The sequence below is a fragment of the Zootoca vivipara genome, chromosome 7 (assembly GCF_965207765.1).
Source record: "Zootoca vivipara chromosome 7, rZooViv2.hap1.1, whole genome shotgun sequence".
NCBI classification, from domain to species: domain Eukaryota; kingdom Metazoa; phylum Chordata; class Lepidosauria; order Squamata; family Lacertidae; genus Zootoca; species Zootoca vivipara.
The window spans coordinates 54,084,937-54,097,187 of NC_142590.1; the positions used below are offsets into that span (position 1 = coordinate 54,084,937).

Here is a 12,251-nt window from a genome sequence, read left to right on the forward strand (position 1 = left end):
TGATGAGTGCTAATTAGGTGGCAATCTACAACATGCCTGTATTCATTCTAATATGCGGGATTACCTGTGGAACCCATGGTGATTGGGCAGAAAGGATGGCTTATCACAAACCAGCCTAAGTGATAAGAGCAGTGCAAGTATCTTGCCTTGGACCACAAAGAAGCGAAGGGGGTGTGGATTAAATGAATCAGTGTAGGAGCTGCTCTGAAAGAGACATGGAAATGATGAGCAACCTGCATTGACTTCTCTAGTGCCTTTATTGGCATCACAATAAATTATTGGCCATCTAGATTTATCTCTCTTTATCACTGTTCCCCATAGACAATATTTTCCCTACCAACAGTGCTACACTAGGCCTTGCCTACTCCTGGATGAGCTCTGCCCTCAGCCACACTCATGAAACACATGCTTAAAACAAAGGCCTGTGCGTCAGGCCAAATCCCATAGCTTGCAGGTCCACAAAGTGTGCCCTTTGGACCACCAGTGGTCCATGAGCTTCATTGAGATGGCCCATGGTTTTCCTGTGGATTTATGGTTGAAGATGGGAGATGGCATATCCATTGCAGTGAGTACAGTGGAACTTTGGTTCTTGAATGGCTTAGTTGCCGAACAAATCTGCTCCCGAACGCCGCAAACCCAGAAGTGAATGTTCTAGTTTGGAGCAGTCAAGTTGGTCAACCGATCAATTTTACAGTTTTCTGCCAAAAGTTACAATAACTATTTTTGTGTCAACAGCAAATATCCTAATCTGCGAAGTATATTCAATGGCAAGACACACAACATGTGTACACCTGATAAAATGGATTATCTCGTTTAAAAATGATAATATAAAAGGCAACTCCCAGGTCTCAGTTTCTTACAAAGTATCACCATGACAACCCACAACATTTGAATTGAGAAAATAACCCCAGGTTTTTGCAGTGGCTATAGCAAGCTGAGCCACTTTATGCATGTTTTTCATTCCACAGAAAACCCCCTGTGTATGGCAATTATCCCTGTTAGCAAGCTTAACAACCATAGGGGCTTGCTTATAAAGGACCAAAATAATAAGTAGATCTACAGCTTTTGTACCTCCACAACTTTCCCATCCTGTTTTGCAAGCAGTCCAGGTAAACAATTCTAAGGAATTCTAAGGCCTGGCTGGGGGAAACCCTGAGGGTGAAGGAAAGCTTTTGCTCCAGTCACTGTGGCTTGCCCCAACCCCTGCCTGGTCCTCCACAACTTTTCTTAGACCTGGCAGCTGTATGCTGTTGTTCTGCTACATCAGTGTAGATATATGTACATGGTGCTTTAAAGTTTAATTTAAGGGGGGAAAGACAATGAGCTTCTTGGGACAGGGGCCTGTCCAAAACGTTGACAATGGGGTCAGTAAAGAAAGGGGAATGATGACATGAGAACTCTTCTTAGTTGCAGGAAGCTCAGCTGTATCATATTCCCAGCTGGTGGGTGGTTTCCAGCCTAAACTATTGAGCAAAAATTGGCATATGCTCTGCCACTAGATTAGAATGAGATTACTTTGTAATCTCTTCTTCATCAGAGCCAGTAAGCAGGAAACCCAGTTGTAAGAACACATACCTTTAAAAACTCAGGTTGTAATAATAAAGTACTATGAGCTTGCTATATAACAGGGATGTCCAGCCAGTAGATTGTGATCTACCAGTAGATCCCAGGCTGATCCTGATAGATCACGGGATCCTTATCATGTACAAAAAGTTATGGGGTGGGAAGCTAAAAGACTCTGTGTGCAATCCTCCCCAAAACAAGCTCAACAACTCTGGGCAATCCACCCACCCACCCCACGCACACTCCTCCTCCCTCCAATGACAATGGGTAGATCACTGCCAGGTATATTTTGAAGACTGTTCCAATAAGCATATTTTGAGAAATCATATGATCACTCATCACCTGAATCTTAACCCAAAATTTAAGCAGAAGATTGTAAACTCTTGGATAATAGCATACACTCAGTTGCAATCCATGTCTTCTCAGAAGTAAATTTCTGTTGAACTCAATGAGGCTTACTGCCAGGTAAGTGGGCATAGGATTTGAGCCTTAAAAACATAGGGCAGTATTCAATTGATACATCCACTTGCACAATGGGACTCCCCCACTCTCTGCCATGCACACCGCACACTCTCCCCAAATCTTCTCCAGAAGGTTGGGGGTGGGTGGGTCCTAGAAGAGATTTAGAGAGTGCATGGCAGCGAAAAGAGGGAGGAAATGTTCCATTGTGCAAGGAGAAGTCATTGTGCTGATGGAACACGAGTCTTAGTGCTAGGCTGGATTCTACCCTTGCTTTGTGTGACATCCAGCTCCTAGTCTGGTCTTTTTGTACACCACAGGTAGACGTTAACAGCGCAATACCTAATATAGATGTCATGTTTTGTTAATGCTAAACAAAAATAACCCTCACTAGCGGCAGTGCAGTCTCATTCAAGCATGTGTTTCCCATGATGTGGCCTAGTGTTGAGCTGTCGCATAGCCTGGCTGGTTTTTTAAAGAGTGTGGTTTCTGAAGGAGGTCTCAGTCCACTGCTGCTGGGAGTGAACATGTTATGCTTCAGCACTCGAGGTTTGTGGGTTACTCTCCTCATGTTTAATCTGGGTTTGTGCATTGTTGCTAAAATAAAAGTAAGGGCTCTTTATTTAAAGGAGTGCTCTTAACCCACGTTGACCTTCCGCATCAAGGGGCCTTGTGGTAGACTGCCTTTTTCACCCCGCAACCTACAAATAGCCACTGTAATGGATTTGTGTTACTTAAACATTACTTATTTGAGAGAGCATATCTCAAAGTTTTCATGAGCTACCATGTTTCTCTGAAAATAAGACACTGTCTTATATTTATTTTTCCTCAAAAAAACACACTATGGCTTATTTTCAGGGGATGTCTTGGTTTTTTAAAAATTAAGTATGGTACAGTTTAACCTACAAGGTTTAACTGCCTACCACTATGGTTTATTTTCGGGGTATGCCTTATATTCCTTGAATGCTTAAAAATCCTATGGCTTATTTTATGGCTACGTCTTATTTTCAGAGAAGCAGGGTGGCTGGGGGGAGAGGCTGGGGGATTTGCATCAGTATCTTTCTGGCATAATCTGAAGGTGTGCGAATTTGTATCATGCCCACATGAACCGCAGAAGCTGAATACTTCACAGATATTAATGAATGTAACACTGGTTGGAGCTGATCATGCATCAGAAGGGCGCGGTAGAATCGACTAGATCTCTTCTGAATGCAGATGAGGATGTTGCCATTTTTTAACGCTCTCAATTTTAATTTTTATTACCTACAAGTAGAAATTGGGAAGAGGGAGATGCTTCATGGTGTGCCAGTTTCTGCTGCGAGGAAGGGTGTTTTTGTGGGTTTTTTTGTTCTTGGGTAAATATTCATAAATGGCACCCCTACCTGCAGTCAGAAATGATAATGGTCCATTCTGCCACCTCATTCAGCTGTATTTGCAAGTCTGGCCTTTGTGAAGAGATAACTCAGGACTCATCATTGTTTTGATTTTGAGCTTCTTTAATAGTTAAGTTCTTAGAATATTTAAGTTCTTATAATAGTCAACCCACCCTGCTTTGCTGTAGTTTCCCTCTCCAAGAAGCCTTGACCAAGTGAATTTTGTCCCTGCTTGGACGAAACCTTCCATATCTGCATTCTTGACACTCTTTCTGGTGGGAATGACAGTAAAGGTCACCCAGCCCAGGGAATTCGAGTTACAGCAGGGCAGCCTATTTTAGCTGTTGCACCTGCTCACCATACCTTGTGCTTGGAAGAATTCAAAAAAAGCAGCATAGGAAGGTGACAGGAAAGGTCAGCAGGAGGGAGGGGTTCTCATTAGCAATAGGTGGGCTTCCTGTTCACTGTGGCTTGTGGCCTTTTGTATGGAAAGGCTGGATTATCGCAATGGGCTCTAGGTGGAGCAAGCTCTCATCTTGGTCTGGAAACTCTAGCAGCTGGTGCAAAATGCTATTTGTCCAGACAGACTATCTGCAGCACATAACACCATGGTTTAAACAGTTTGCACTGGATACCCAAAAGAACCTCCCGGTCCCTTATATCTCTGCCTGGTCACTAATAGTAGATCTTTGGTCACGTCTCTGTTAGTGGTCCCCAGTGACTCAGATGCACGACTTGTATCCCCCAGAAGCTGTACATTTGGTTATTGTGGGCCTGATTCTGAGGCACTGCCTCCCAGCTGAGATCAGGCAGATCCCCTCCCTGTTAGAACTTCGGGCATTTGAAAAGACCTTTCTATTCCAGCAAGCATTTTAAGGAAGTTCTCTGTTTTGATGTTTAATTTTCATTGATATTATTCACCATATGCTTTTTGTAATTTTTATGCACACCACTTAGAAACGTCGGTGATTAAGTGGCATATAAATAGCTGAAAGAAATAAAATTAATTAAATTCTCACTTGTCTGTTTTGGTATTTGGGCCTCACAGTCTGGCTCAAGTAATCCAGTGTTTGAAATGTGCAGTGCATCTCTCTGAAATAATAACATATGTAAACAACCTTTCTAAGTCAGTGTTTGCTGCTTGACAATAGCTGAGAGTTTCAAATGAAAACTTTTCAGCTATATGTGCTCATTACAAGGTGAAGATGTCTTTATTAAGCACGGAGTCTCCTCTGGATTTTGGTGGTTTGATTTTTGGTGTTCATCCTTTTGCAGTGGTTATCTTGTGCTTGGGTAATTTTTTATATTTTTTTGTGGATGAGCACTTTCATTATATTTGTTTAGTTTTAATGGATTTCATAGTATATTGTATTTTCTACATTGTACCTGTTAATAACTTAGTTTCCTTCTGTAGTGTGAAGTGATATTAACCATGACGTTAGGGTTAGTGTTCACTGAGGACATAAAACATATACCGTTTTTAAAAATGTGCAAATTGAACACATGGAGGAATCTATGGTCCTTGCTCTTAAATGGATTGACACCTGCTTCTGCTCTTCTTCATTTAAAAGGCACATATGGCATTTTGCAAGGGGATGCAGAGATGTAGGGTTTGTTTTGTTTTTGAAATGGGTGCTCCATCTGGCATATTCATTGCACAATTTGTGGATGAACACTATTCCCTGTATAGGGAAGTTTTTAATGTTTGATGTTTTATTCTGCTTTTATATTTGTTGGAAGCTGCCCAGAGAGGTTGGGGCAACCCAGTCAGATGGGCAGGGTACAACTATTTCAACTACTACTACTACTACTACTACTATGTGATCTGCGTGTTGTAATTTATGGCCTGCTGAACAACCCATTTTGTTGAGTTCAGACTTCAGACTTGGAGGAGTAATTGCTTGCCTATATTTTTCATCTCCAACATCTCAAATCCATTTATTTTTGTGTCGTCCCTCCCGTTCTCCTTTTGTTTTAAGGGCATCCTCTCCTGTTTACATTAAAAAGCAGTATTTTGACTTAGCGCAGAACAGGCTGGCTATACGTGGCTGGAAGCAAGAACAAAGTAAACTGGTTAAACCTCTCCCTCTCCCTCTTGTTTCCTCTTTGCAGGCTCACGATGGAAATCAATGTCAAATCAGGAGAAGCAGCCCTACTACGAGGAGCAGGCTCGGCTCAGCCGCCAGCACCTGGAGAAGTATCCCAATTACAAGTACAAGCCCCGCCCCAAACGCACCTGCATCGTGGAAGGGAAGCGGCTCCGTGTCGGCGAATACAAGGCATTGATGAGGAATCGGCGCCAGGACGCCAGGCAGGGCTACCTGATTGCGTGAGGCTCCCTGTCCCTTCTCCCCTCTGTTTGCTCCCGAGCCCAGCCAGGAGCTTCCTGTTGCTTAAATCCGATTTAGGGAGTGGCTGATTTGGGGAGCAAAAGACAGCCCAGCACGTCCTCTGCAAAGTGCCCTTTGCACGAGCAAAATGTGGGACCATAAAACCTCTGACTGTGGCCAGCAAAGGCTTCCTTGGTAGTCGCCACAGAGAGGCATGCACATTCTTAAAAATAATGCCTTGGTGGCAAGGACACAGCTGATTTATTCTGACCCAAACACTAAACCGGGGGTCTTAACTTTAAGCCTGTGGATAGCCTCGCTGACTTTGAAGGGATCACACATGTGATTAAATACTTTGCTGGATCACATCAGCATAGCTGGCACTTCACAGAAGACAGGCAGCCCCGAAAGCCCTTCCCAGGATCTGGAAGCTGGTATCCAGCAAGGGTTGTAGCAGACACCTCCTCTGTTTCACTTGCATTTCCTAGAGGGCAGCATTGCCCAAACACACTGCAATCTAGGTGGAATCTAGACACATTTAGAAATGCTGTGAAAATGCTTTTAAAAAAAGTTTTGAAAAATATGTTGAATTTACCATAGGCTCACTATTGCCATCTAGTGTCATATTTGTATAATGCACTGCAAACGTTATATTTGCAGCTGTATAGCTGAGTCCCTAGTCCCTTGTGGAGAGGTGGGGTGTATGTTAGTGGAGGAGCAGCAGGGAGGAGGCTGTGGTTCTCATGCTGTAATGTCTTTTCTAGACCTCAGGGCAGCCAGATGCCTCCTTCCTCTTCGGATCTCATGTACCAGCGGTCAGTTGGGATGCAGCTGGCTTCACCCCTGATGGACCACTACTTGCCCCGTGGCATGGAAGCAAACATGCCGGTCATCATCAACACCCATAGCCTGAAGCCAGAAGAAGGGGACGGGGCTGAGGACAGTCATTCAGTGCCCGATGGCGAGATGTACCACTACAGCGAAGAAGAGGATTCGGAGGGCGAGGAGAAGAGCGATGGCGAGCTGGTGGTTCTCACAGACTAAGCCGGTGGTGTGAAAGGGGGGGAGGTGTGTGGAAGCAGGGGACTTCACCAGCCTTTGTCCTCTTTCCAGCATCAAAATAATTAGCTGACTTTGGAAGAAGGCAGGAGAGGGCCAAGGAAGCGAGAAAATACCCCCAGGTTCTTCCGCTGTGTGGCTGCAGATTCCCGGGAAGCAGCCAGGCCCGTGGGTAGTTGTACCGAGCTGCTGAAAGGAGAGGGGCGGTAGCTCAGCAGCATAGGAAGGCACACTCTGCGGGCAGGAAATCCCAGGTTCAATCCCTGGCACTTCCAATGAAAAGGTTCTTATTCTGAAGAGCCATTGCCAGTCAAAGTAGACAATACTGGGCTTGATGGACCAATGGTCTGACCCAGTGTTTTCCTAGATGTTTTATATAAAAGACAGACATGGAGCAGAAGAAAGAGAGGATTTGACCTATGCGAGATGGGTGTCCATAGTGTTCGTAGGGCTTCTTGATCATTCATCATCTTCTCTCTTGAATGGAAGGAATTTTGGCTCAGGCTTGCTGAATGTGCATGAGGGTCAGGCTCAAAGAGAGGTGCCATTCAAGGAGAGTGTCTTGGAATGCAGATGACATTGCGACTGCTGAGGGACATCGCTCCTGCCCTCTGGGTGGAGGCGCAGGGCTCCCCACCAAAATGCTGTGAATTTATATAAGAGGGAACAAAATCCATTATGGACTGGCAAGGGAGTGCATACAACTGGGAATATAACCTAAAGCCGATCCAGGAATGTAAGATCTCCTGAATCCAACAAAGCAATATAACACTGATCTTTTTGCTCTTGGGAGCAAATGCAAGACTGGGGAGAAGTTCACTTCCTAGCCACAACTGCATGTGTCTTCCACGCAGCATTCAGTTGTGCTGTGGCTTAGCAGCAAATCTCTCCTTGTGTCCATTGCTTGCTTGATCTCCTTTCCTTGAAAGCTGGTGTGTGCAGCCAGTTGGACAGAGGCCTCACCTGCTGGCAGTCTGGCCATCTGCACCAGCTTTTAGTAGCCACACAGTCACCACCAATTCATCTGACCTCTCTGGGGCCTTTCATTTTTGCTCAAACCAAAGGCCTGGGTGGAACGCTTGTTCCCTGTGTGTTCCGGATGCCTGCCAGTTCTGCATCTCCCTCCCCACCCCAGCTCCACTTTTGTCCTGTGTTTGTTTCTTTCTGCTCCCACCGGCCCTGCCAATAAATTCCCATAGAGCCATTTTTAGCTCTGGACTTGAATGAATAACAACGGACCTCTCGGAGGGGCCCTCTTCTACCCTTGGCAGCCCTGGCCCAGTTTGTAAAATAAGGCACTGCCCGTTTCCCTCCTGTGCTTGTGTGCTTGCCAGTTCTCAGTATACACAGCAGCAGGAGACACCCAGCAGCAGCAGTAGGGTTCAAAACTAACTAGGTCCTTAGTGGAGGTCAGGATCCCTTGGCCATATCTGTGAGAAGAGGAGAATCCCAACTCAGGCAGAGATTCTTACAGAGTTAGTTCTAGTTATGCCACCCTGGTTATGTGTCCCCATAGCATCAGATACCATGGAGTTTAATGGAGCTTCCTCCCAGGTAAGCGGGTCTAAGATGGCAGAGGTAACAGCAGCTGCCTGCCTGGGATGTGGTGACTGCTTCCCAGGTCCCCTCTCGGGAACTGAACCCTGGTTTCCCATCACCTGTGGTTGTTACGGTACACAGAGACAGTACCATTGAACATTGATAGGGAGGCATTAGGATGTGCCTCCACTGCCATGGTCTGCGCTTACCATGTTGGCCATGGGGAATCGGGGTCAAGTTCTGGCAAGGAAGCCAGATAAATGGTTAGCACAGCCAAGGGAGGCAGCAGGTGCTTGAGTTCCCCTCTCCCAGTAATTTGAATAAGTAATTTGCCCAGTAATTTGAATAAGTACATTTTAAAGCCTTTAATGAATTGGTAACTCTAAAAAACTGTGGGCCAATCACATACACCCTGTCAGGTGTGTTTAGATGTATTTAGACGTCCACCCTGCCAACTTTCTGTACCTGCTGTGGTCACAACACAAGCCCTTCCCTGCTTATTATACACAAGTCCTCCTTGGCCCAGTGCTGAAGGGGCTTCTCCTGCATTCCTCTTGCCCAATTCTACTCCCATTTATCCTTTTGTGGAATTGGTCAAAGCAGCTGCAGTAGTTCTGGTACTGATTCACATTGTCCTTGGCCAATGAGTGGAGAATGCTGAATTTCACCACGTGAAACGAAGTGAGAGGGAATGTAGAGGGTCATGGTCTTAGAATATATAGATGTATAGTGTGTGTGTGTTTGCATACACCCTTTCCCCCCACCTCATCACATCTTATGACCTTCTTAAACTTCTCTGTCTTCTCTGACAATGTTCTAGCACAGGCATCCCCAAACTGCGGCCCTCCAGATCTTTTGGCCTACAACTCCCATGATCTCTAGCTAACAGGACCAGTGGTCAGGGATGATGGGAATTGTAGTCCAAAACATCTGGAGGGCCGAAGTTTGGGGATGCCTGTTCTAGCAGAAGCCAATGCAGAATATAAAAGCAGAGATGCTCCAAAACATGGGAGGCTTTTGCTCTCTACTGGCCAAAGATGGAATGGCAACGAGAAAGCAAAAATAGTAGAGACAGTTACTCTGCCTCATCTCAGTAGTGAAAATGGATAGTCTCTGGCTTTTGACAGGATGGCCGTCCCAAATGGGAATCATCCTCCCTCGTATCTTGGAACAGTGCCTGTATACCACATCTTTGGGTTCCAGATGTGGAGATGAACAAGGAGAGAAAGGAGGATTGAGTTGGAGGTAAAAGCAATTCAACTCCGCTTCTATTTTTAAGATGAAATGTATTTTCAAGAAAAACTCCATGTCAACTGAAAAGTCCTTCCTTCTTTTGAGCAAAATAATTTACAGTGGTACCTCGGGTTACAAACACCTCGGGTTGCAGACTCCGCTAACCCAGAACCAGTACCTCTGTTTAAGAATTGTACCTCAGGATGAGAAGAAAAATTGCGCAGTGACGGTGCGGCGGCAGCAGGAGGCCCCATTAGCTAAAGTGGTACCTCAGGTTAAGAACGGACCTCCAAAACTAATTAAGTTTGTAACCAGAGGCACCACTGTATTTAAACATCAACCTTTTTTATCCACATGACCCAACCCAAGGGACCAAGATTTCATTGCTTTCCTTGCATCACAAGCAAAATGGCACTTGCAAGAAGAGTGGCAAGGTGTTCCCCCATCTTTTTTTAAAAAAAGGTGAAACCTCTAATTAATGCCCTTGCAGCTGGACCCTCGTTCACAAAGGTTTATTCCTCTCTGAGTGTGTTAAATCTTTGAGATATCACACCAGACTCTTTGTTCTCTTTGCGACAACAGACGAAGGCAGGAATTCCCTCTGGAACCTGCCCTTGTCTATCATCTTCCCATCATCCGTGTGACCTGCGCTGGCTGCTTTGGCTCCCCTGACTGGCTTTACCTGCACCTCCCTGGTTATTTATTCCTCCCCAACTCTCAGTTATGTTAAAGACAGCTTCATGAGAGCAAAGGAAGGCATGGCACAGGCTCAATGGAGAGGAAGTGAGTCAATTAGCTGGGGAATGGGTAAGGCTTTGCCTCTTGCTGTTTTTTTTTTATATAAACACATCCATCTCCCCACCTGCCCACCCTGGTGTTCCTGACTGCTGTTTTAGTTTTGTTTTGTCCCCTGCCCCCCTCCCCAAAGATATCTGTACATATAGATAGAGCTTTATTTTGTTAATAAGACTAGTAACTTAACCTGTATATTTCAACATACTTGTTTATAATGGGTTTTCTTTTCCATGGTACAATAAAGAGGATGTTTTTGAGCAGAGGCTTGTGCCGAAATCTAGTTTTGTGAAGCTGATGCAACAGCCCCCAGCCCTTTTTACCTTCTGCCTGCAGGTGAAGATTGAGAATACCTCCTGGTTACGCTCTTAAATACAGCAGGTACATTGGACAAGACAAACCTGCTCTGGGTTAATATGCAGATGTTGGCACTGACCAGGAAGCTGCAGATGTGAGCCATGCAGCCCAGTCCTGTAAGGACCCCTTGCAAAACTTGCTTACGAGAGGAAAGAGCCAGTTGAATCAGCAGTTGTCTTTGAAGTGCATTCAACTCCCCCCTCCCAAAAGACACCTGCTGTCCTTAGCTTTAGTTGCTTTGTGAGGGTGTCTGCTTTTGATTCCTAGTTCTCGTGTAGCTGAAATGTCCCAACTGCTGGGATTGCCAATCCAGTCTTTAAATCACTGCTTGATGTGGGGTGAGATTACCTACTTACCCATGCCATCATTTCTATTCAATTGGAAATAATTGAGCCTGGACTAACCATCCCGCTTCCTTTTTTCCCTTCTAGTTTTTAACCACCCCACTTTGGGCACCACTGTAAATTAAAAAGAATCAGCCTTCCACAGTAGCTTACCTGACCTATCATTGCCACTGCTGTGGTGTGGTACAGGAATGAAGTGGTGAGTTTGGTATGGTACAAACGCACTAACAGATGTGCTGGATTGGCTCTGCTGGTATGTTTGAACCGTGCCCCCTGTCCATCACTTCTGCCCTATAAGTAGGGTTGGTTTGAATCACCGCTTAAATTAATGAAGGATGGAAATTGGGAATCTTGAGACCCAGTTTTCGTTGGTCCCAGCTACAGCATTCCCAGCTCACATTTTCTCTGCCCCATGTCACCGGAGAGGAGGTGCACATCTAGCAAAACGTTCCATCTTTTCTTTGCAACAGCAAAAGCCAGAAGCAGCTTTTCCTTTGCAACTGCCTCGCCAGCCAAACCTCAGCACCCGGCCAAGCAAGCCTTAAGGCTCAACAGCTCAAATGTATGTGGATTTCTTGGCCATGATTCAAATTCTAACCTGCCAGAGAAAGTTGGCTTTGGTCTCCTGAATCGTTAGTGCATAGTTCGTTATGAGAATGTCTTGACTACCGTAGAGTGCCAAAATGCTACGCAGCATTGATGTGATGGAATTATTTGCTGGCTGATCTGAAGGATAGTTTGCTGACGGAAATGACCTCGGGCAGGTGAATGATATTTTGAGCCTGTCAGAGGACAAAAGGGGTAGACAGAATTCATACAGTCTGCCTTGGTGAGGCATCTAGCCATGTTGGCCTGACATTCAGAGATTGGGTTGGTGGCAGTTCCCTCCTCCCCTCTCACCCAAAACCGGCCTATTAAGGGCAAGATGGAACATTCTACTTTCTGAAAACACAAACAGCATGGAGTGGCTGGCTACACAATTTGGTGCTTGCACTGTGGGGCACACTCGCATGTCCTGTTTTCTCCTGTACCTAGCCCAGCTGAAGGAACCGCATAACACTTCTTGGAATTCATTAGTTGCCTTTCAAAGTGATGCATACCCAGGGTCTTAATTATCCCTCTCTCTCTTTTTTAGTGCTGGAAAAAATATATACAGAGAGGCACATGTTTCTGCTGTAGTTAATATATATTTCCTATCAGAG

General features: G+C 45.2%; 1 protein-coding gene across 6 annotated transcripts in view; it reads left to right on the top strand.

Moving 5' to 3' along the window:
- The window catches only part of SOX13 (SRY-box transcription factor 13), a 62,483-nt gene extending 51,870 nt beyond the window's left edge, over nucleotides 1-10,613 (top strand). For 3 of the 6 annotated variants that reach the window (XM_060277068.2, XM_035122772.3, XM_088673362.1), the window contains exons 13-14: nucleotides 5,508-5,724; nucleotides 6,490-10,613. In XM_060277068.2, the coding sequence (XP_060133051.2) occupies nucleotides 5,508-5,724; nucleotides 6,490-6,769 (497 nt within the window). In that variant the 3' untranslated portion in view covers nucleotides 6,770-10,613. The remainder of the gene's footprint in view (nucleotides 1-5,507; nucleotides 5,725-6,489) is intronic. The other 3 variants (XM_088673363.1, XM_060277070.2, XM_060277069.2) reach the window with 3 other exon arrangements.
- The last annotated feature ends 1,638 nt before the right edge of the window (nucleotides 10,614-12,251 follow it).